The sequence below is a fragment of the Sycon ciliatum genome, chromosome 8, assembly GCF_964019385.1.
Source record: "Sycon ciliatum chromosome 8, ocSycCili1.1, whole genome shotgun sequence".
Lineage (NCBI taxonomy): Eukaryota > Metazoa > Porifera > Calcarea > Leucosolenida > Sycettidae > Sycon > Sycon ciliatum.
In genome coordinates this window covers 25,998,708-26,023,765 of record NC_088650.1, presented here as the reverse complement: position 1 = coordinate 26,023,765, position 25,058 = coordinate 25,998,708, and the positions used below count along the sequence as shown (strand labels likewise).

General features: G+C 48.7%; 2 protein-coding genes and 1 long non-coding RNA gene across 3 annotated transcripts in view; all 3 read right to left on the bottom strand.

The window, feature by feature from the left end:
* The window catches only part of LOC135822500 (kinesin-like protein KIF16B), a 27,889-nt gene extending 24,927 nt beyond the window's left edge, over window positions 1-2,962 (bottom strand). The window contains exons 1-2 of the mRNA XM_065335281.1: window positions 2,695-2,962; window positions 381-580 (exon numbers count right to left, since the gene is read on the bottom strand). Coding sequence (XP_065191353.1) covers window positions 381-569 — 189 coding nt within the window. The 5' untranslated portion in view covers window positions 570-580; window positions 2,695-2,962. The remainder of the gene's footprint in view (window positions 1-380; window positions 581-2,694) is intronic.
* A 2,148-nt stretch (window positions 2,963-5,110) lies between these two features.
* LOC135823661 (uncharacterized protein K02A2.6-like) lies at window positions 5,111-9,418 on the bottom strand. The gene has a single exon (XM_065336510.1). It carries the CDS (start codon window positions 9,416-9,418, stop codon window positions 5,111-5,113), a length of 4,308 nt encoding a protein of 1,435 aa, XP_065192582.1.
* A 13,283-nt stretch (window positions 9,419-22,701) lies between these two features.
* On the bottom strand, window positions 22,702-23,572 carry LOC135823382 (uncharacterized). Its single transcript, XR_010554689.1, has 3 exons — window positions 23,309-23,572; window positions 23,083-23,223; window positions 22,702-22,939 (listed from the first exon to the last, which is right to left on the bottom strand). It is a non-coding gene; the product is annotated as an uncharacterized LOC135823382 (long non-coding RNA).
* Window positions 23,573-25,058: the final 1,486 nt, after the last annotated feature.

Genomic DNA, 25,058 nt, shown 5'->3' with positions numbered 1-25,058 from the left:
AAAATCCAGCGTTATTACTTCAATGGAACCTTGTAACTTTGGTAATACTTTCTTTCTTTTCCAGAGTTCAACAGTTCAATTGTACACATTGCAGTGCTTCTAATCCAGTTCAAGTCTGTTGTAAACTTTGTCCAAATTCTCATTTACACCTCCAAAATTAAAGTTTCATTGACATACTGGCCTCAAGCGAAGGTCCCTGATTCGAGTCCTGGTGGAGACAGTCATTTTTTATTCAGACTTTTCCCATTTGCATCTTTCCCTCAAACCATGGACATACATGAAGCTCTGAGATTACTGACATCATCCCATAGGTGACATCATGAGCCTGTTGACTGGCATTACACAGGCACCACAAACGTATTTCCTTCGCAGGGCCTTACCGAATGGTCAAACGTAAACTTCTTCGTACCCTCCTCAAGTCTGGCTGAAGGCTGGGACAACTCCGCCGAAGGCTTCCCGGTTGGGTAGAGCCACGTTTGATTCCCAGTCATCATGACAGACGTCTGTGATCCTGACTGCTTTTCTCGGCTGTTCAGCGGGCGTACACGCACCGCAACCTTGACCGACATGGTGGCAGGTCCTGCACATAATCACAACAGATAACACGCTGGTATCGTCAAGTACCGCCTTTGGGCCTATCTGTATACACGCACAAAATTAATAACATTTTTGTAACTTTTTTTCAACTATCTTATCCCACACTGTTTGGAACAGTTTGGTTGCTTGGGTGTGGCTGATCAGGGCTTTGCACAACACATACTCATGTTGCAGAAAGGGTCCAAGGCACTCAGCACGTGCATGCCGTACAAACGACAGTCTGCACACAAACACACCAAGGGCAGAGATGTTCACGCAGGGAATGTTGACTACACAGCTGGCAACGCGATCGACAGAAGAACAATTTTCTGTTCCTCTGCCGCTTCCACCAGATGCAGCGCACAGGAAGTAAAGCAGGAAAACTCCAGCACATAGTGCCATGTACCCTGGGCAAGTGCACTTGTGCCGCAATGGCTTGCAAAGCCCAGTACATGAATAGACATTAAGTTGATTTCTGTAGTATTGATGTAGCAGGACTGACTGCACAGTGAATGGTGAGTTACAGGCCAACGCATTTGCTAGAAGCACGCAGCAGAGACCGTTCACACTTCCATACGAGTACAATCCAAGAACGAGACACATGCTCAGAGCTCATTGTCCATAATTACGGGTTTGCGGACTCATAAGAACAGTGCAAAAAAAGCCTCGCTAATTAACATCGCAGACTGTGGAGTTTGTCTCGTACTAGTTTTCTCAATAAATGTCAAAAAACGGTGTCAAGTCACTATCCATGGTGTGGAGAAAACGGGTCTCCAAAGGCAGGTGGTCGTTTTTACACAGGTCAGGATGTACGTTGACGTATGGCTTCAACCTGCCGTACTGTTTCCATTGATATTAATTTTCATGATTATCTGTCCCTGCGGGAATTTGCGGAAAAAACTCTCGAAAACTGGCGCAAGAAATTGCGGTAGAAAGTAACAAAAAATGCGACGAAAAGTGCGGACACATGCAGAACTTGCCAGGAATTTGCGGAATTATTTGCAGAAAATTGCGGATTTGGGTCAAATCACGAAATTTGTTGCATCGTATATCTACTCGGGAGTCGTACTGTGCAAATAACCTACAGGATCATGGAAAGAACTGCGTGAAAAGTGCATAAAAAAGTGAGATATAGTGCAGAAAACAACAGAAAACGCGGGAAATCGCGTATTTTGCTGAAAATCGCGGGTTTGGGCCAAAATCGCGATATTTGTTGCATCCGTGGAATCGCGATTTCCTGGAGGGACAGGATTATGATCTCTGAGAAATTCTCCATAAGGCACGTTATGGTACAATACTTGTTATTTTGGTTGAGTACCATTCCTATGAGAGGTTTGTGCGCCGATGCCTGCTGCTCTTCTTGAAGCTGTCGTGGTGAAATGTCTGAGTGTGCAGTCTTTCCCCTCAAACCAGTGAATATAACTTACGAATACATGTTAATAGCCCTTTCACACGACGGGAGAATGTCACGGATTCTCGGCTGTGCGACAGGATCACCAGGGTGATCATCGATTTATTTGAAATCTGAGTCGTCGGCTCGTAGCCCGCGAGATTGTAGCACGCAACACCCTGACCCCCTGGCTGGCTGTGCGTTTTTGATTTCGCATTTCATGAACGTGCTTGTAATTTGTATGCGCTGTGTCTGCAAGTCATGAACTGGCTTGCTACAATCGTGTCTTTGTTGTATGCGCTGTGTCTGCAAAGCTAGTCGACGTGTGAAGTGTCTTGCCGCGCATCGTAGAACCATAGCATCGTGCAATCGTGAGCATAAACCATCGTGTGATAAGGCTATTACACTGTATTTTGATGAAAACTTATTAAAATACTATGCTCCACTCCAGCTGTGTTTCTGAGATTTTCAGACAGAATTTTTTCCGTTTCTCCGCTCAGGTATGGCCCAGTGTGGGAGAACACAAGCTAGCGGTATCCACATGTAGAGCGTGACAAATCCTACACTATTCAACAGCCAAAGAAGTTGAAAGAACCCAGTCCGGAGTTGGCCACCATCAGCAGTGCCACTATCTCCTCTCTCATCAGCATGCACATCGCCCTGGTTGATTATCATAATTCTTGGCAACCATCGCCTCACACGTGCAGCACGATGGCTCAACTCCCTACCTTCAGTTCTGCTTGACAGCGCTAGAATGTGATGGGATCCGGCGAAAGCCCGCTACTCCGCCAGGCTATTTCACGTCGCCACTGGTGGAAAATGGTCCCAAGAAGCCGTCCATGGCACTACCAGCTGGCAAGTCCTGCCCTAACGCGACACACGCTAGCACCGAGGGCCACGTGGACACAAAATGAGTAGATCTACGTGCCTGGCTAAGCTCGCCCAAGCACTGTTTGCTTTGTTACCTTGTTTGTTGGTGAATCAGTTTTTTCCATTTTTCACTTTCAGGTGTGTCTGTTCAGGCTGGGCCGGCTTGGCCATCGTGTCTGGATTCTGGAAGTGTCAAGACTGTCAGTTACTGAGTTAGCGACTCACATGGCCAGGCTGCACTAGTACAGTCTGCAGTGTACACTCACTGGGCAGTGACCATGGTGACGAAGCCAAAGAAGTGCAGTTTTATTTTTATTTTGTAGACTTGTGAATTAGTTGTGGGGTGAGACATTATGCATAATTATGGCTAGCCTAGTACTAGTAGTACTAGTACTAGTGGTAATAGTAAAGTAATACTAATGGTAAATAGTGGCGGCGAAATAGAGCAGTTCCAGCACAGCTACGTACCGTATTATCTCTAATATAACTTATAAGCACAGTCTCCAATAATAGCACGTCTCCAATAATAGAACACCTTGCCCTTGGGGCGGCATTCAAAGAATAAAGTGCTCAGTCTCCATTATATTTATAAGCACACTATGTAAATTCATTATCTGTACCGGCGAAAAAACCCCTGAAATGACCGTGTGTGTCTGACATGAATTTGGCATGGCCACAAGCCTCTGAAATGCGAGGTTGAAATAATAATGGAACAGTCTCCAATAAAGGAACGTCTCCATTAGTACCAGTACATATTATGTATCTACATGTAATATTGACTGAGTACGAGGTCACGCGCTCTTCAGCCGAACCATACAGACACCAGCAAGGACACTTCCGTTGAGAGATAATAATATTACTCCACGCCTCTAGACAGCTGTTTCGCTCCCTGTCGGAGCTCATCAGTAGAGGATGACAATGATGATAATGGAGGAATGATCATTCTTATACACCAGAAATGGCGCAAGTGCGCGCTTTCCACAGAATTATATCAATGACATAATTATGCAAGCTGCTAAAATGGTAAAGTGTGAGAACAGCGATAAATTAATAATCATAGTACGCGCTCATTGGTGGAGAAACACACCACACAGGCGACGAAAATCTTACGCGGAATACTGATGCCAATGGAAAGTACATGTATGTTGATAATTGTTATGTTGCAATGTCCATGTATGCAGGCGAGGCGAGACTCACCGCCGAGATCCCCCAACGCTACAGGCTCAGTTGCCGTTCAGGATTCACACCGACCTGTCCGCCCGTCAACAGGATCGACAGCGGGAGGCCCCACTGATGCCGATGTCGATGCACACCAGGGAGGCGTAAAAGGGAGTCGTAAAATACCGTATATTTTACGACTCCCTGATGCACACCAGGAAACTTGTAAGTAAGTTGTAGTCGTGAGTGTGATACTAACAGGTCTAGTAGCAACCATTGACAAACGAGAGGCCAGCTGGGGCATTCACTCCAGTCAGGGATGCTTGGTCGACGCTTCGTATCAGCAGCTCAGCTCAGTTTGATCAAACAAAGATGTTGCAGATGTGTCTTGCTTTTCTCCTTCCTTCTTCACCGACTCGTCTTGTCATCTCTCCTTCTTTCTTCGCCGACTCTTCGTGTCCGTCGGTAAAGATTTCGCTTGTCTTCAGCATCTACAGGGCACAAGTATAGGGGATTACCTGCGTGCGAAACTGCTGAGCGTGATGGATGGCACGGATGTCGCTGGGGAGGGCATTCCATAATACAGCACCCTTGCAAGCAAAGCGCCCCCGCCCCGCAACTGAATGGGAAACGGGCACGCACAGGCCCATGGCAGATTGGAGCCATATGTCATTGATATACACACTAGTCAGAACAACAGATGGCTTGATCAGTCACAACTTAAAGTTTCATGCCATCTCAGGCACTCATCAGGTGATATGAACATCAAGAAAAATAACCCACTATTTAAAGCCCAGTATGGCGGGACAAGGATAACAGAAAGCGCTAGGGGCGCTATCAACTCATATCTGATACGTTACTATTTATTCGTGAAGACTTGGGAACAGAAACAAAACATGTCATGAGAAAGAACAACAGGAAAAAGAAGCACACTCAACTAATCTGTGTGTGTGCGTGCATGCAGTACAACTATGACGTAATGAATATAGATACACATCACGCCCCTTCGAGATGTTGCGAAACCTGTGACAGCAACATCTATCATAAATAAAACAAAATGAAGAATGAAAACAACAAAGCAGAGACAGCAGAAATTGACATTAGTGATCAAGAGTGTCAATCATAGGACTGTCCATGATGCGAACCAATGTTTAAACGCTGGGGTGGCTTGCGCTGACGTGCGCTGCGGCGGGACGGCGGCGGCGGGGAAGAGGCGTCAGCAGCAGCCGGTTGGACAACAAGCGGTGCAGGCACAAGTGGGCGATACGGACGCAGGAATCTGCGGTTCCGCCAATAAATGCGACCACTCGGCAACTTCACTAGGTAGTCCCGATGATTACCGACAGCAACAATGACCCCACGAATAGACCACTGCTTGGTGCGCGGATGCTGAACATCCACGTGGGTGCCGAGGCGGAGCTGCGGCAACGAGCGACGAGTTGACGACTTGTCTGTGACGGAATCGTCGGATGGCATGGCAGTCTCATCACGTGTCGTCGCTTTGGAGAGCCAGGATGAATCAAACTCCTTCCAATGTGCAATGACGAATGACTGGAGAGAGCGGCCATATAGGAGCTCAGCGGGGCTCTGACCAGAGGAGCCAGGTGTGTTTCGCCATTCCAGTAGCCCTCGGCGGAAGTCATCTGTGTCAAGATTGCCATTCACGGTTGTCTTGGTGATAAGACGCTTCATGGCTTTGACAGCAGCTTCGGCGTGCCCATTACTCTGCGGGTAGTGGGGAGAGGACATGACATGGTTTACCTGCCAGCGCTTACAAAACTCAGCAAACTTATGCGAGGAGAACTGGGGACCACCATCTGTACACAGCACAGCAGGAACACCAACATCAGAGAACCAGCGACGGAATGCTAGTATCACGTCATGCGATGAGGTGGTGCGGCCAGTACGCGCGACACAGGGCCAACCGGTCAAACGATCTGCATACACAAGGAAGTCGTGACCTTGACAAGTGAACAAATCGGCAGATGCACATTCAAACGGTAGTGTCGGGGTGCGGTCGTTCAGCAGGGGCTCAGCTGGCTGGGACGACTGGTGTTCGCGGCAAGCAGGACAAGAACGAACGAGTGTATCAATGTCCTTGGTGATACCGGACCAGTATACAAGCTGACGCGCACGAGACTTAGTACGCACTAGGCCTTGGTGTGAAGCGTGGAGGTTGTGCAATACCTGAGCACGCCATGATTCAGGAACAACAATGCGGTTGCCCTTCATCACAATGCCATGGTCGACGGAGAGATGCTCACGTCCATTCCAGTACGCACGTAACGGAGCAGGCAACTTCTGCTGGCGATCAGGGAATCCAGTCAAGATACACTCAATCAATGACTGGTACGTGGCATCTGCAGCTGCAGCTTCCCGCAGCTCTGCAACCTTGAGATTCGCATTCGGCTCAGTGTCCGAGTGCACCATGCAGATCTGAATGCTGCGGCAATGAAGCGACGGGGCTTCACCAAGCTCATCAGTGGTGGAAGGAATGCCAACAGGATTCCGGGACAGCGCATCGGCGAAGGCATTTTCAGAACCTTTTCGCCAAGATGCCTGCAGCTGATAGGCTTGGAGCTTGAGGCGTAATCGTAGAAGACGCGGGTTCTCGATCTGATCCAACGAATATGAGTTGATGATCGGAATCAGGGGCTTGTGGTCGGTGACTACTTCAAATGGCGCACCAGACAGGTAGATGCGGCATTTGCGCACGGCCCATACTACAGCGAGCATTTCCAACTCGATGACAGCATAACGTGTTTCAGCATCAGACAGGTAGCGGGATCCACACTGAATAATACGCCACTGATCATTCTGCTTTTGCCAAAGCACGAATCCGAGACCTCTTAGAGCGGATGCATCGGTTTCAAGCCGGAGGTCTTGACCAACTTGATAGAAAGCGAGAACCGGAGGGGACAAGAGAGCTTCCTGCGTCCGTTCAAACGCTGCAGTGTGGCTAGCGTCCCACATGAACTCACGGGAGGTCTTGAGCAGGCCACGCAGAGGATTGGTCAACTCGGCTAGATGTGGAGTGAACTCGCCACATTGGTTCACTAGACCGAGGAACGAACGGAGATCGGTTCTGTTGGCGGGTACTGGAAACTGGCGAATACCGGACGTCTTATCATCGTCGACGACCCAGCCATCAGGCGTGACGTTGTAGCCGCAGAAATGGATACGTTGCGTACCGAACACAAACTTGGCGGGGCTGAACGTGATACCATGCTCCCTGGCGCAGAGCAGAATCTCGCGCACGTGGCTGACATGCGACAGAAAGTCGTCGTCGTACGCTAGGCAATCATCGACTACCTTGCCGAGACGCGGGATGGCAGAGAACGCAGCATCAGTGCGCCGGTTGAACTCATCCCCAGCAGATATTAGACCCTGCGGGTTCCGTAGATAACGATATCTGCCGTACGGGGTGATAAACGTGGTGAATTCCTGAGCAGTGTCACTGAGAGGAATCTGCCAGTAGCCGTGCCTTGCATCGAGCTTCGTAAAGAACTTAGCAGAGCCAACTCCAGAGACAACGTCACGTGCCGTATGTACGGGATGCGCGGGACGACGGACTTGGTCATTCAGCCGCTTGAAGTCAACTGTGAGGCGCTTCTCAGTGCTGCCCTTCTTGTCTACTATGACAATCGGATGGCACCATTCACTGGGCTCCGTCACTGGTTCAATAATCCCGTCGCTGACCATGCCGTCGAGCTGCGTCTTGATCTGGTCACGGAACGCATACGGTATTGGTCGAGCAGTGTACACACAGGAAGGCTTAGAATCATGCTGTAGCTCAATTTCCATTGGCGGACCTTCCATTGGCTTCAGACCGGAATCCGAGAAAACGTCAGCGAACTCTTGCAGGAGCTGCTCACGTGTCCGCGCTAACTCAGCATCACTAGGATGAGCGCATGACGAAACAGCTGCACAGATCTTGGGTGAAGATGCACCCTCGTGTTCAGCGGTGAATTGGACTGGCCAATCAGGTGGGAGAAACTTCAGCGCACGCAATGAGGTATGAGAGAGCAGGGCATCGTGTAGACCCTTGTACACATGGATGACGGTTTCATGCTGCGTCTCACCGACTCGTAGAGTCGCACGTATTTTGCCCAGGTTGCGTAGCGGCTCACCGGTCACAGCCTGCACACAGTCGTGGTCGTCATCTAAGTTCTCGACGAACCCACCGATCTGCGTGAGGTGCTCCTCACCAATGGCATCAACGTCGCTGCCTGTGTCTGGTGTCCAGGACAGTTGGGATGGCTGATCCTCTGTTTGCAGCATGGTCGAAACAGGTACTGTGCGACGGTCCACGCGAGACGCACGCTGTAGCTTCAGCTGTCCAAGCTTGGCAGCAGAGCTAGTCTTCGGCTGTTTCTGGCTCTTGCACATTCGCTGAAAATGCCCAATGCCATGACAGGAGTTGCACTTCTTGCCCTTGGCAGGACATACAGATTTCGTGTGGTCAGAACGACCACAATTTGGACAAGTGGACTTGGTCGCACTTGACTTAGAGTCAGCTGGCTTGTGACGTTTCTGCTGCTTGTACGCCGACTGCTTGGCAGCACTTGCCTGGAGGCCAGGACTGGGCATGTGTGCCTTGGTGTGGTATGCTGCTTCCTCCGTCCGACAGAGGGTGACAGCCTGGTCAAGCGTGAGACCATGAGTTGCGAGCAACTTGTGTCGCGTCTCATCGTTCCGCACACCAATGACGACGCGGTCGCGCAGAGATTCCTCCTTGAGGGTACGGCCGAGGCCTTTGCACTGCGCACAGCAGCGAGCATCACACGTTCCACATAGGCTGTGTGACAAGAAGTCGCATGCACTTTGTAGTTCACACAGGGCTGTGTAAAACGCATCAAATGATTCTCCAGCTTGCTGGACACGCTGGTAAAACTCTATGCGGTCCAACAGTGGGTTACGTTGCCGTCTGATATACGCCTGAATGCGCTCCAGCATCAGGTCAACGTCAGCTGAAGCTGGTATGCAAATAATATCCTCTCGGATAAAACGTCGCAGCTCCTCATCGAAACACTGACGGAGTGTTGCCACTCTGGCCTCACGAGCCTGGCTGGCCAAATGCTGGCAAACACTAAAATCTCTCCAGCTTTCAACGAAGGAGTGAAAATCAGCCAGCGTCGCAGACGACAATAAGTGTGGGCAGGACACACTGTTCACTGGCCGTGGTGCTGAGGTCTGCGAGGTGGACTGAGCTGGTGCTGAGGGCTGCGGAGTGAACTGAGGCTGCGATGGTGATAGCGACCTGCTCTGAACATTCTTGAACAGATCTTGCATCGCCTTATCACGAGCCTCAGCTGCACGCATCTGCTGCTCCATAAATTTCATCAGGACACCCATTTGAGATTCCTGCTGTCGCTCGGTCGCGGAGGACAGGTCAAATCCGGTATCGTCCTGTGATTGTTCCATTACGATTAGTCACTCGTCCACGAGTACGAACAAATACACTACTAAAATAATTCAACTGTCAGTGAGACAGAGTTTCGATCGCGGAAACTACTACTTCATACGGAAAAAACAACTGGGCCCGTGCAAACACTACAAGGTGCGGACACAAGGCACGGACACAGGAAAGAACAAGTTCACTGCGCCATGATACGTTACTATTTATTCGTGAAGACTTGGGAACAGAAACAAAACATGTCATGAGAAAGAACAACAGGAAAAAGAAGCACACTCAACTAATCTGTGTGTGTGCGTGCATGCAGTACAACTATGACGTAATGAATATAGATACACATCAATATCCGATTCAGTGTCATAGCCAGTAAGGATCGCGGTACTAAGGTGATAAAGGATAAAGGTGATAAAACTGAGCTGGCCTAGCTAGTGAGTTCCGCGGTGCAAAGATGATGATGGTGACAAGGCGGCAGAGAGCTATCAACTGGCCCTACTGCCTGGAGGCAGGGTGCCGAGAAGATCATGTTATCGGTGTTGACAGCATGAATTTATTTTGATGTCGACATTTGGATATCAACTCCGACCGCTTGTTGAGGCTCGATCTCCTGTCGGCAGTGATTATTCTCGCCTTCTCCTCGAGGCACAGGCTGCATCTTTTTGTTATGTTGCTGTAGGCCTTGGCCTTCTGGACCACTCGCCACTTGATGTCGTGCGTCTTGCCATTATCTTTTAATTCCCACACATGCTTTGAGAGGCCCGTGGATTTGCGGTATCCAGGAAGCTTGATGGATGTCTTGTGGTTCCCGTATCGAGGCTTGAATGGAGGCTCCGTACTGCCAATGTAGGTTTTGGGCCCATCGCTGTGGCCATCACTCGACACCTCCGCCGCGTAGACTATGCTGGTTGCTTGGCACGCTCCGTTGAGAGGGCACTGGTCCTTGCGACGGCAGTTGCACGGCTTGTCCGGCTCACCTTCACATTGAAGCGGTTGAAGATTTTGTTCATTTTGGACCCCTTAGGAAAATGCTTGTCGATCAGCCGGAGGAAGGTGCCGGCGATGTTGGTCCGGACACTCTTGGAGTATGGCGGGTTAAACCACACCACATTCCGTTTCCTTTTTCTTTTTTGCTTGCTGCCGTTCATTGCAGCAGGTGGCGTTGGGTCAATGTACTTGATGTTGGCAGGTAATCCGCTGGCCGCTAATGCATTGCGATATGCAGGGGCAGCATCGGCGAATACGCCGCTGTCGGCAGATATGCTTGAGACACGTCGAGCGATCATATGAGGGATGTTCCGTAGTATGGATGGTGGGTGATTGGACATGCGTTGACGTAGAGAGGTGCGTCTCCAGGTTTACGATACGGCTGGAATTTCCCGGTGTCGAGGCTGAGCGTGACGTCTAGGAAATTCACTGTCGAAAGATTAACGTCGATAGTGATTTTTAGATCATACTGCTTGAATACTTCGATAATGGACTTCCTCGTGCGGTCGGCAACTGGCCCTGGTGCATTTTTCAGCACGGCAAGGCCGTCGTCTCTGTAAAGTCCAATTCCGGCCTCATCGACGTGCACAGCGGATTACCTGCCAACATCAAGTACATTGACCCAACGCCACCTGCTGCAATGAACGGCAGCAAGCAAAAAAGAAAAAGGAAACGGAATGTGGTGTGGTTTAACCCGCCATACTCCAAGAGTGTCCGGACCAACATCGCCGGCACCTTCCTCCGGCTGATCGACAAGCATTTTCCTAAGGGGTCCAAAATGAACAAAATCTTCAACCGCTTCAATGTGAAGGTGAGCTACTCCTGTTTGCCGAATATGGCCCACATTATCAGTGGCCACAATAAGCGTCAATTGTGCGTCCAGGAACCGGACAAGCCGTGCAACTGCCGTCGCAAGGACCAGTGCCCTCTCAACGGAGCGTGCCAAGCAACCAGCATAGTCTACGCGGCGGAGGTGTCGAGTGATGGCCACAGCGATGGGCCCAAAACCTACATTGGCAGTACGGAGCCTCCATTCAAGCTTCGATACGGGAACCACAAGACATCCATCAAGCTTCCTGGATACCGCAAATCCACGGGCCTCTCAAAGCATGTGTGGGAATTAAAAGATAATGGCAAGACGCACGACATCAAGTGGCGAGTGGTCCAGAAGGCCAAGGCCTACAGCAACATAACAAAAAGATGCAGCCTGTGCCTCGAGGAGAAGGCGAGAATAATCACTGCCGACAGGAGATCGAGCCTCAACAAGCGGTCGGAGTTGATATCCAAATGTCGACATCAAAATAAATTCATGCTGTCAACACCGATAACATGATCTTCTCGGCACCCTGCCTCCAGGCAGTAGGGCCAGTTGATAGCTCTCTGCCGCCTTGTCACCATCATCATCTTTGCACCGCGGAACTCACTAGCTAGGCCAGCTCAGTTTTATCACCTTTATCCTTTATCACCTTAGTACCGCGATCCTTACTGGCTATGACACTGAATCGGATATGAGTTGATAGCGCCCCTAGCGCTTTCTGTTATCCTTGTCCCGCCATACTGGGCTTTAAATAGTGGGTTGTTTTTCTTGATGTTCATATCACCTGATGAGTGCCTGAGATGGCATGAAACTTTAAGTTGTGACTGATCAAGCCATCTGTTGTTCTGACTAGTCTGTCACGGCTCTACCTTCCCGGTATCGAGCTCTCTTGGATTTCTGCTGCAATTCACAACAGTGTCATTGATATACAGATATTACACAGCAATGAATCAAACAAGTCTCATTCCGCTGTTACTCCGAGTTTCGTGTCAGAACACTTCATCAGACAGCATATGACCAAGACTAACAATCACTAGAATATATATACGGAGAAGTGGAGAAGGGGGCAAAGGTGATGGAGGTACATTTCAGTAGCGCGAGGAAAAGGGATGACAAAATCAGCGTGATTATAAGAGGAAAAAGATGTTGAGAGTATAGAGCATAGCCAGGGTAGAGAAACAGCGCGATTTTCTGGCAACACATCAGTACAGATTTGTGCTGCATTGTTACACATCAAATTGTGTCCTAGGGTGGTAAAAATGTTGATGGGAATTGTGTTGTGGGAATCACTCACGCCAGGCAAGGGGGTGACTACCACACCCGCCAAGGCATCGGAAAACCGGCGACAGAAGCCAAGATCCGCCAAAGCGCGTGAGCCATGAGCCCTGGGGAGTGCTCACCATTCCCGCGCCCCGCCGAACCCAGCCCGGACCGCCACCTCCCCGGCCCCGACGGGCCAATGGAGCACTGTAAGCAGCCTAGGGACTTTAGACAACTGTCATTGATATAATTATGTGGAAAGCGCGCACTTGCGCCATTTCTGGTGTATAAGAATGATCATTCCTCCATTATCATCATTATGATCCTCTACCTATGAGCTCCGACAGGGAGCGAAACAGCTGTCTAGAGGCGTGAAGCAATCTCTCAACGGAAGTGTCCTTGCTGGTGTCTGTATCAGTGTATGGTTCGGCTGAAGAGCGCGTGGTTGTGATGGAATGCAATGAATTGAAAATATGGCCGAAAGCTCTATCGCAATATTTAGTTCTGGAGTACGAGGTCAATATAATAAAAGCCGAGTAAAAGACCGAGGCGAAGCCGAGGTCTTTTACGAGGTTTTATTTCCTATACTGACCAAGTACGAAGTCAATATTAGATTTATCACGACAAACAGTCCGGATTTCAAATTCCAGAACGATAACCTCATGAATCCCGGTTTTATGATTGCACAACCGGTGCACCACCACGTACTCGTGCAGTGACTGCACTAGGAATCATCGGTCCAGGTGCACTATTACCTAGCCTGGCCATCCGTCGTACTGTTGCCTCACTTGCCTGCCTATACAAGCTGCATTACCTGCCTGGCCCTCCGCAGCTGCTCTCTGTTTTGCCACCGCGCCATTTCCCCTCATCCAGCCCCAGAACTCGCAGCGAGCATGGTAGCGGCATTGGCCATGACCACCAGCTCCAACACCAGCTGCTTGCATCTGTCCCGCTGGCATTAAAGCGCTCGTTCCCACACTGCAGTATTAGTGACTGGAACTCCCTCCCCGCCGCTCTTCTGTCCCAGCCTCCCCACAGCAAGGGAATGCAAGCATTCAAAACTAATGTTTATCGCCATCTGCGAAGCACAAACTGGCTCTGGGCAGTCGACTCGCTATGATGATGCTCTCGTCGTTCTCCTCTATCCCTATCTATGCACCACAACTGGCTCAGACAACCGACTCGCCATGATCAGCCATGATGATGCTCCTCTCAGTAACAGCCCTCACAGTTTCTCCCGCACACTCGCTGATGTTAACCCTTCCTTTCTTTTCATTTTGCTGACTCGTACAGCTCTATCTTTTGTTTTTGGTGCGTGTTTTTGGCCGTGATGCCGAGACCTCAGGTCGGCAGAGCCATCAATGCCCCACCATCACTGCTGCGTCTCGGTGCAGCCCCTGCTCAATAGTTGTCACGTTCGTCCTAGTCTCAGTATCCATTGTCTTTCTTTATTATTTTCGAGCTGGGAGTGTGAACATAGTAAAAAAAAAAAAAAAAAAAAAAAAAGGCACCGTTCAACTGCGCAACCCCTAAAAATAGTAAGAAGTCAAAATAAGCAGTCAATAGCCTTTTAAAGGGAGTGAAATATGCAGGAATACGTATCTAATATTGACTGAGTACGAGGTCAATATAGGAAATAAAAGCCGAGGTCTTTTACGAGGTTTTTATTTCCTATACTGACCAAGTACAAAGTCAATATTAGATTTATCACGACAAACAGTCCGTATTTCAAATTCCAGAACGATAACCTCATGAATCCCGGTTTTATGATTGCACAACCGTTGCACCACGGCCTACTCGTACTCATGCAGTGACAATACTGCACTAGGCACCGTTCAACTGCGCAACCCCTAAGCAGTCAAATATAGGCAGTCAATATACCGTAAAGTCGCGGATAAAAGCCGGGCTTATAAGCACATAAGCCGCTTTCTGCATCAGGCTTCAATGCAAACCAGGCTTGTATGCAAACCATGCTTATATGCAACACTGATATTTTTGCCAGGCTTGTATGCACATCGGCCGATCCGGGCTTGCATAGAAGCCAGGCTTCTACGCGCGACACGCGTAGATTTACCACTGACTACCGGTATGGCGGCAGTTTTACTATGCACTGTAGATCTACATAGCGCATGCACTCTTGACCTACCCGATCCGCGCTTGCATAGAAGCCAGGCTTCTACGCGCGACAGGCTTACACTCAGACGTAACTTATCCGGGCACCTTGGGACCGGGCACTGCCCGTATCTCAGATTTGCCCTTATCTCGGGATAACTCATCTACCATGTATCATTATCATTTTTGAAGAAGTTTTTTTGGCGCATATTGCACCTGTTCAGGTTACAAAAATAATCCATGGATAAAAATGTGTGGATTACACAGGTTGGGAGTGACAAATAAGCACTTGTGCATTCGGAAGAAAAAAAGTTCAACCCCCCAAATTCGAAGCATTTTTGCCATAGGAACTCAAGCTGAGGGTGGCCGGTAGAGAGACGTGCCCGTATCTGAGGCGTCCGGATAAGAGGCGTTTGAGTGTATATGCATTGACCCGTTTGATTTTCAGGCTTCTATCCGCGATGTGCTTGTATGCAAACCCGGCTTTTATCCGCGACTTTACGGTAGCCCTAAGGAGTGGAATATGAAGGAATATTTGACTGCTTAGGTATGGCAAAAATCTATGTGAGTCAATACTAAGGGAGTGATAATTATTATTATTATTATTTGAAACTCGGATGTTGAGCCATAAATAAAATTATCCATATAAAAATCGCTCTGTGAGCGGTTCTGAAAAACCTTTACTGGTACTGCCCCGTCGTAAAAGTAAGAAATTAGAACTGGCCCATTGTCCCCCCAAATGCGAACTGATCCACCTAAATCGCGAATGACGGGACCCGAACGCACCAGTAGCACGAGGTCGGGAGGGCACAGGATCACGGCAATTATCATAGGGTAACACCAGTAGTAGCAATAGAATTTATTATTTTGATAGGGAAGCCTACCGCTAGTACAGTACATGGCCTATGGTCCGGACCAACGTCCCCATCTGCATCCACAGGTAGGAACCTCGTGCTACTGGTGCGTTCGGGTCCCGTCATTCGCGATTTAGGTGGATCAGTTCGCATTTGGGGGGACAATGGGCCAGTTCTAATTTCTTACTTTTACGACGGGGCAGTACCAGTAAAGGTTTTTCAGAACCGCTCACAGAGCGATTTTTATATGGATAATTTCAGCTCTTTTTCCGTTCCCTCCCCACCCCAACCCCGAAGGTAAACATGTTGACCACGCGCGCGATGTACTGTATGTAGCCATGCGACTGCAATAACACACTGATACATACCAGCCCTCCCCGCCTCGCTACCCCGCACACAGATACACAAACATGTATGTACACACGGCACACACACGTGGCCACGCACACATACGCACATGCACACGACACAAACAGGAAATTCTTCATGTATAATGCCATGCAAAGCAGTGGCCACCGTACTTGAGGAAGTCAGTTGTGAAACAAAAATAATTCAACTACAGCGTGTAGACAAGCTGACGGCCAAAGCACAACATAGCAAACATGACATTTGCCCAAGGATTGCAGTTTGCAGACCATGCCATGGAAGCAGCGAATACAGAATGTAATATCATACAAAGTGACAAGCAAGGACGTGGCCATCATACACCAGAAACTTGCAGAAAGTCACATATCCAACAGATAGAGAAGTGAACAGCAATCTGATACAGCCCACACAGGACAAAGCGGACCTGATACTCGTCCCAGGATCGCAAGTGGCAAACCCTTTTCAATGCATAACATGCAGGTGTACGTTAGACGCATGAACATCTGACCGTGTCGCCAGCATACAATGTCATCACATGTTTACCCCACAAGTTACACACATGCACAGTAGAAGCACAATGAAAGCAATGGAAAAGTACGATGTGGTTGCTGAAGCATCTTCACACTTCAAATTCAGACTTCAATGTGGTCGTCACGGGATGATATACCTGCAAGATACAAGTGATGAAGAAAGGAAGCAGAAGGTCGTGAGGTAGGCTATGAGACACCACAAACGGTTCACCTACATGTCTGTTCAGGGCTAGTGCACTCACACGGAGAATTGTCATAATCGAGCATTTCCCAAACTGAGAAGTGCAATGAAATCCACTTGCATGCACAGGAGCAATTTTGCAATATTATGATGCGCAATTCGACAAGATCTGCGATGCTGCGTGCGATGTGCCCTGCTGTCATGATAGTGACAGTCACCGCAGTATGTTTCGTCAACGTCGCCCGTGCACTCTTCTGTCAAGTCCAAAGTGCTCACATACTTGGCAATGTTTTTGCAGTGATTAACTTTTATCCTAGTTATGTCACGGGTAACTTTAATGAAGTACCCGCAGGCCGTGTCGATCTGCACATCGTCCACTCTCTCATGTACTTGGCCTGCTTTGTCTGTGTATCCATTTCATGTGCGATCCACAAAATCGACTAGACAGTGGGTGCAATACGCTCTCTACCTGAAGACGTTCTTCTGGCGACATCTCGCCATGTACTTGGCCTGGCTTTGTCTGTGTATCCATTTCATGTTCGATCAACAAAATCCCAATGCACTACAGAGACTAGACAGTGGGTGCAATACGCTCTCTATCTAAAGCCGTGAACCATTAAATTTTTTGGAAAAGTTATACGTACACCTGAAACGTAATGAAGTACAGGAATAGAGAGAGTGACTACAATACGCTCTCGACCTGATATAGTGATAACGTGAGTACAAGACACTCTCCACCTGATAACGTGTTAGAAGGTAACATGTCTACAGTCCCACCGTACCCTTCCGACACGACTGTAGACCATTACATTTTTTTGAGAAGTTATACGTACACCTTAAACGTAATGAAGTGCAGGAATAGAGTAATAGAGAGAGTGACTACAATAGACCTTATTCGATAACGTGACTTTTGGACTCGCCTCCAGGGATTTGTCATAAGCTAGGGCACGCGTACGAGAAACGAGTGGCAAGAAAGGCCCAGTTTGTACGAAAGAGTAGTAAAATACCGGTATTTATCTACTCCTATGTTCGCACACAGAGTCCACTGTGCACTGAGCGCAGATCTCTTGCCACTCCCTGGATCCCGGGACCCCGGTTCACGTGATTGTGACGTTTATCGAATAAGGTCTATACGCCCTCGACCTGATAACGTGAGTACAAGACACTCTCCACCTGATAACGTGTTAGTAGAAGGTAACAGGTCTACAGTCCCACCGTACCCTTCATCATTCCTCATTCACCATCGCGCGATACCCTGGCACACACTGGCAACATATCAATGGGGTGCCTTACCGTCGTCTAGAGGAGACGTCTTCGCAGCAATATTTTCCCTCCTGCGCATTCAGTCGCCGACGCGACAGCGTTCACGGGGCCGTTCCAGTTGCGGAAGACATTCGATTCATCGGGCCAATTCAGCAACAGGGCCGTGGACACACAGGGGGCAGAGGAGAGACATTGTTAGTGGACAAGAAATATGCAGTGGCAAGTGGCGAGTGCCGCATGGATGTCAAGTTGTCATGCACAATTCAGCTATTACTTACGGTCCAGCTAGTCCTGCCATTGCTCGCTCGTCCTGGTTCCTCCTCGTTCGTCTTCCTGCACGTCTGCACTTCTCCTTCCCCACCGTTGGCTTTGCGGTACGGGGGTGCCGGAAGGAATTCCCACCATGTATCCATGTACATGAAGTCCCACCATGACTCTCCAAGTACATGTCCACGGCCACGTCAGCAGTTTGTATAGTACCGGAAGGAGTTCCCACGATGTCTCCAAAGGCCTAGAGCGGACGTCTTTGCAGCAATTCTTTTCGCCCTGCGCATTCAGTTCGCCGACGATGTCTCCAAAGGCAAAGGCCTAGAGCCTAGTAGAGGGGACGTCTTTGCAGCAATTCTTTTCACCCTAGTACCCTGCACATTCACTCCGCCGACACGACAGCGTTTACGGGGCCGTTCCAGGTGCAAAAGGTCCACGTCAGCAGTTCTCAACTATTTCGCGTACGGGATAGTTTTTTTTTTTTTTTTTTTTTTTTTTTTTTTTTTTTTCCGCTACGAAGCCTCTTGTACGGGCAAAATTAATAAACCCATACAATCATGTCATGAAAATACAAAAGATAACCAAAATGATAAAGTAATAATTATTGTTTGCGTTCCGGCTCTCCGCCTTCTCCACAGGAACACATGCCCATAATATCAAAAACGGGCAACGCCAGCTTCTGCAACAACAACCTCAGCAGAGACAGGATCAGCAGTGAGGTGAGCTGTGAATGTGCTGCGAGCCCCACGGAGGCACATGACGCTGGCACGCAATAATGCAAAGCTCAAGCGGCAGCGGAGGTTGGCCATCACGTTGCTGTAGGGCTCGGCGGTCTTCTCAGCTAGCAGACTAGCAATTCTCTTGTAGAATGCAGTGGCGCATCTGCTCATGCCCCCAGTGGTGGACAGGACGGCTGGGACGAAGGAGGCATGTTCGATATTGCGCACCCGCTGCTCGTACGGGATAGTCGCCGCGACAGCGTTTAAGGGGTCGTTCCAGGTGAGTAGTAAGTGCGGGGCAGGTTCTGGCACACTTTTTGACCTTTGACCTTTGGGCCAAATAAGGCACACTGTGTCGGTCGTGCTGGGTCTGGCCCCGGGACTTCCCCCAGGGTTTGACCTTTGACCTTTGGGTTAAACAAGGCACACTGTGTCGGGCGCGTTTGGTCTGGCCCCGGAACTCCCCAGAGTTTGACCTTTGACCCCTGGCATGCCATAAATGTCATCATGTTCTTTTCCGTGGCGAACGTGCACTTGTGCACGTTCGGTGCATTCGCACCGGGGAGTAGTAAAATACGTACTATTCCCTGATTTGCACATCGTAGATGTGCAGTGACATATTGCGCATGCGTGCATACGCACGCGGAGCGTGTGACCTTCAGTGGTCCTATGCGTGTGGAAAAGACGCAGTGCAACACAAGGTGTACTAGTACACGTGTCATTATACTACTCCCTGATTCGCACTTCGTAGATGTGCAGCAAACAAGTTCACGTTCCTTGCATTCGTTTTATTCGCACATCGTAGATGTGCACTGATTGACAAGTTGCCCATGCAGAGCATACCTAATCGGCTTTTCGATCGAGAATGTTCAAATTCGGCCATATTATGAGCTCCAAGATCAGAATTCGGCTCAACATAGTACTTGAAGTCACCGCTCCCATTACGTCATGTACATTTACATTTTAGCTTGCCGTGGTTGGCTATCACCTGACCTCTCATGTTTATTGGCAGTCTTCGGACGGGCCAGGAGATGTTGAATAAATAAATAAATAAATAAGCATACACCCTGTTGAAGCACTGAAGCTTCGGTTTTCGGGGAATTCAACATGCGAATTTTTGAAAATTCGGCGAAAAGATGGGTAATTTCTTCAAAACCACTGTTTTCGGCGAATTTTTCGCCCGGCCGATTAGGGAAATGCCTACTGTCCATGCAGGTCCATTAGATGCAAATTTCTATTTTGATCAGGATACACAACAGAACAACAAGGACAATCAAGGCTTGTTTGCTGCTACTTTAAGTTTCATGCTTACGCAATCATCAGGCAACATGAATGGGTACATCCTTCGGTGATCAGGATACAGTTAGAATCAACCGGCTACGCCCGGAGTATCATGCATTAAAACAATTATTGAAGGGGTGTCACAGTGAAGCAGTGTTGCTACGCACCACAAATCCCCTCTGCACTGCATCGAATCTATACTGGAGAATCCAGAGTGACCAGCAAAGAGTCACAACCCGCGGGTATCCAGTCACACTAAGGCATATCCACCATTCCCCACATATTCACTGTAACAAAACACAATACTGTTTACTATAATGCACTTTTATTTAAATGGACTTGGATGAGTCTGTAGAAGAGAACACAATGCACGCACACGCACGCATGCGCGGGCACACACACACACACACACACATCTAGGTTATAGTGCTATACACGTATCTAGGGTTTAGGAGGCACGAGAATAGAGGACTTTCCATTACATCACCTTTTTGGCGCCTTCCCGGTGTCCACCCAAAGATCACCCATAAGACAAGTCCGTGTCCTACGGTAAAATGTGCTTGGGTGGCAAAAAGAGAATCAAATGTGTTGTTCGGTGTACGGTTGAAAATGATGTTGCAGGCCGTCGCAGTGGTGAAGCACTTTTGCTTTTCTTTGATGTGGTGAATAGTTTCGGTAAGTCGCGAGGATTACTAGCCGCAGTTACTCTACTGTTTATTCCAGCCTTGAAGAGGCGTTGCCGCGAGAAGATTGACAGAATCCGTGGGCCCAGTACATTGATCCATATTTACCTATGGACGAAGACCTTTCAGCCAATCCCCCTGCGTTGGGTATCCAGGCCTCTCTAAATATTTAGTGAATGTCCCCAGCACATATGCAAAGGACTCTCTAAAGTCTTACAATAGCCCTGATGGATACAAATGTATGTGTCTCATTGCTGACTGGGTTGGCACATTATCGTGTCTTGCCCAATCGAAGGAAGAAACAACAACTGTCAACGAAATTCGTTTGCAAACGTCAGGCACTCGCAGAGTGTTTTTGCCGAACCTGTCCATCCTTGGGTAGCTGCTGAATTACCTGGAATTGTTTTTTGGCGCACACTGCACTTGCATGGTGGGCCTGGGAGAAGCATGCTCCCATGTTGCTGCAGTGCAGTGTTGTTTTGACTGAATTTACGTTGGAGACTGAAATGTGATGTGTGCTGAATGTCAACACCTACACCACTGGGTCACTCACCAGTGGCTGGCACCATCAATGAACACTACACGAAAATAGTGTACATGGATTTTACTTCAGCTGGGCAGAAATTGGAGCACCGTGCCCATAACCTACAAGTAGTCTCACTTCTCTTTCGCTGCCTGACTCTCTCTCTGTCTCTCTTGCTTTGCATGCCTGTCAGTGTATCCATGTGTGTGTGTGTGTGCGTGTGTGTGCGTGCGTGTGTGGGTTTTTTCTTCCTTATCAGTACGTCACTACGAGTATGACAATGTTGACATGCGGTGGCTGGTAGCACGAAAGCTGACAAAGTCAAACACGGCCATCATCATCATTGGTCCTATGTAGCCAAAAAGTTGGTGTAGTGGCGAACTTAGTTGTCCTGATCCTAAAACACGCTGATGAATGCACATCCAATACAGCAATTGTTTTTTCCTGGTCGTCCCTCGACCTGGCATTCTCCATAAGCAGTTGCTGATTACCGGTAGAGTGTCCTCCATTACTGCCTTTGCAAGAGTTACACAAGAAGTAAGATCAAGATGATCCTCACCACAAGAAGATCAAGAAGCTGAATACATGTACCTAGTTGTCCAGAAAGACAGAAGATGAGGTATACTAGTATGTGCCTCAGCAGATGAAGAACTGCACAGCGCAGCAACCAAGTGGGAAGCAGAAGAAGATTGTGCAAGTAGGTCGATCAGAGTACCGGTATTATTTTATCCATGACAAAGGAAATACACTTTGTGCAGAACATGAAGCATACACACTCGCATGGAAGAGATAATGCCGGAGTTGCACCCAGGGCCAGTACTAGACTATAGCTAGCACCACCAGTCATGTAGAGGCACGTGCATAATAGAGCTGGGTACATTAGTCATTACCATCAGCATCAGCACTATCAATCATCAAACTCCAGCTATACCTTGCACCCCAACAAACTAAGTAAGTTGATAGTGTTCGGAATCATCTTCGTGTTTCCGCCTTTACTGGTGCTGCCACAAATGAGCTGAACAAGTTAGTTAGTTAATTCGATACGTACTGGGGTGACAGGGATGATCATGACTTTTCTCTTCGCCAACGAAGGGATGGAACAATATTCGTGTACTTCGAAGTATTTGCATAAGGAGCGAAGTTCTCGAGTCGTGTGTCCGTCATCCACTGGTTCCGTCGTTCTCCATCGTAGGGAAAACGATAACAACTCAAAGACGATCCAGGTGTGGGAACATCCGATCGCGAGCAGCCCTTTGGTATTCTCAAACTACAGTATGCAAAATGGAACTTCTTTCGAAAAACACTGTTTCTTTCCAGTGCAGTCTTCTTTTTTTGCCACCCAAGCTCCGTTTCAAGTCCGGTGATCGGTGGTGAACTCGATGATCTTTGGCCCGAATCCTCATAGGCCGCACGGTATGACTCATTGGAAAGTCCTCTATATGTCGAAGCACCCACGCATACCCCTTCATGCAGTGTACTTCAGTAGCCCAACACATTACGACTGCTCAGGACCATCACAAAACACATTACGACCGCTCAGGACCATCACAAAACACTACACACTGTTACTACACTGCATACACAGTTACTACACTACGCCTGTTACAAGTACTTACAAATAATTTTGAAAACAAATGGCACATCCCGAAGACGGCAGCTAGCTCCAGACCTTCATACATACATCATCATCATCTGTAAAACCAAGCATGAGCGCACACAAACACTATTAGTGTCACGAATACGGAAGCAGGGTGAGACAAGAGGATACGAAACAAGTAAGTATCGCTATAACGAGGGGGATAAGTATACATGTAGACAGAGCAGTGCTTACTTACAGGGTCCGGATACGCTCCATGGCGTCCCGGTAGTCGGACTGCAACAGCAGCCCGACTTGCCGGCCCTCCCAGTAACGGGTTCGATGGGCCGCACCCGCCAGGTGTGCGGCCACGGCCTGGCCTCCCACCAGCCTTTCTCCACTGTAAAAACGAAAGAAACCGCAGAAAGCACAGTGTCATAGAGCTCTTTTGTTGGGGGAGAGAGCTAGGAGCACTGCACACTTACCATTTGTCACAATATATTATAAGAAAGAGGCGGCGCTTGACGCACCGCCTCAGGTGCTGAAACAGGGGTATAACTCCTGTAAGTTCCACACCGCAGTGACATGTGAAAGCCATACTAGGAGCACTGCACACTTACCATTTGTCACAATATATTATAAGAAAGAGGCGGCGCTTGACGCACCGCCTCAGGTGCTGAAACAGGGGTATAACTCCTGTAAGTTCCACACCGCAGTGACATGTGAAAGCCATACTGGAATGATACTGAAGTGAAGGTGTGAACCGCAAAGCAAGGCCTTTACCTTCTTCCTGTCGAATTCGCTCTCCAGCTGCATAACGACATCATCCGCTAAAATCCAATCATACCAAGTAATGCAAAGGTCATCAGTTGACCTTTTGGACTTTTCAACTCTTATCCAAAACCACCAAGAGGAAAAAAAAACCAGGATAATAATAATAATCTTTATTTCAGGATTACCCAAAGGCTAACGCCTATCTGGGGATGAAGAAGACGTCAGTTGTAGAAGCGTTTGTGGAGGAGTTGTTACATTATTCTCAGTAAATAGATATGGCTGATACATTCGGTGTAGACGTGGACGACCGGTCGTGGTCTCTCACCACGGGTCCTTTACTAATAGAAAGGCGGACGTCAATAAGAACTGTTGTGGACTTGGCAGATCAAAACGCGCAGCAAGAAATTTGGCACGTCGATGGTAGACTCCATCGGGAGGACGGACCAGCTCTTGTTGATAGTAGGGGAGTGTCCGCCTGGTGCTATGGAGGTCGCCTTCATCGCGTTAATGAACCTGCTTGGATAGGACGGGGTAGCATCGAGTACTACCTCAACGGCGTCTAGAGCCGGCGGTCCTGCAGTCAGTTATTGTGACGCCACATACTGTATTCTACGGTGGTATCACCACGGAATGCTCCACAGGGAGAATGCGCCAGCGGTGATACGCAGGGAAGGTAACAATCGTGTACGGGAGTGGTACCGATACAACCTTCGGCATAGGGAAGATGGACCTGCTTTCATCTCTCAGGAGGAGGAGGGTATCTATCAGTGGTACCTCAACGGGGTGTATTACGGTGACCACCATCAAGACCAGGCAATACACCCCATGGAGCTGCAGTACACCAATGTAGTACCTACTAAGGTAGACTCGTCAGCAATAAGTCATGAGTCCATTTGTGTGATTTGTCAGGATACCCTGGACCGTCCTCTATCCAAGTTGGAGTGCGGTCATGAATTTCACTTCCACTGTATGAAGCAGTGGATCAGTTCTACCCCCAGCCCTACTTGCCTAACCTGCCGCTACTCCATGACTGCTGAGGACTTGGTTGAGTTCTTGTAGTAATACATGACACAGCTGCATGTAGGCGACTACGAATGACCAGTCATGTGCTACAGATGGACACGGACACGCCACCCTAAGTAGCCATGAGCGGCTATTTGGACAAGGACAACAAAGCACCTCGTGGGCGGCCAAGGTTGACACTAGCCACAAGTCTGGTCGCTCAGTTGAATAAGCTGGGTGTGCCCATGAAGACCATGGAAGACCTTTCCAGGTGCCGACAACATGCAGAGGACAAGACAGACTGGAAGAAACTGTGCAGCTCGACACTCGAGGACAAATCAGAATCAGCATCTACTACACCTTGCTGATGATGCTCACAAGACAGAAGTGGGAAAAACACTGAATTTCTTTATTTAGTGCTCAACTACGCGAAATGTGTTATTATTATTATACATGTTC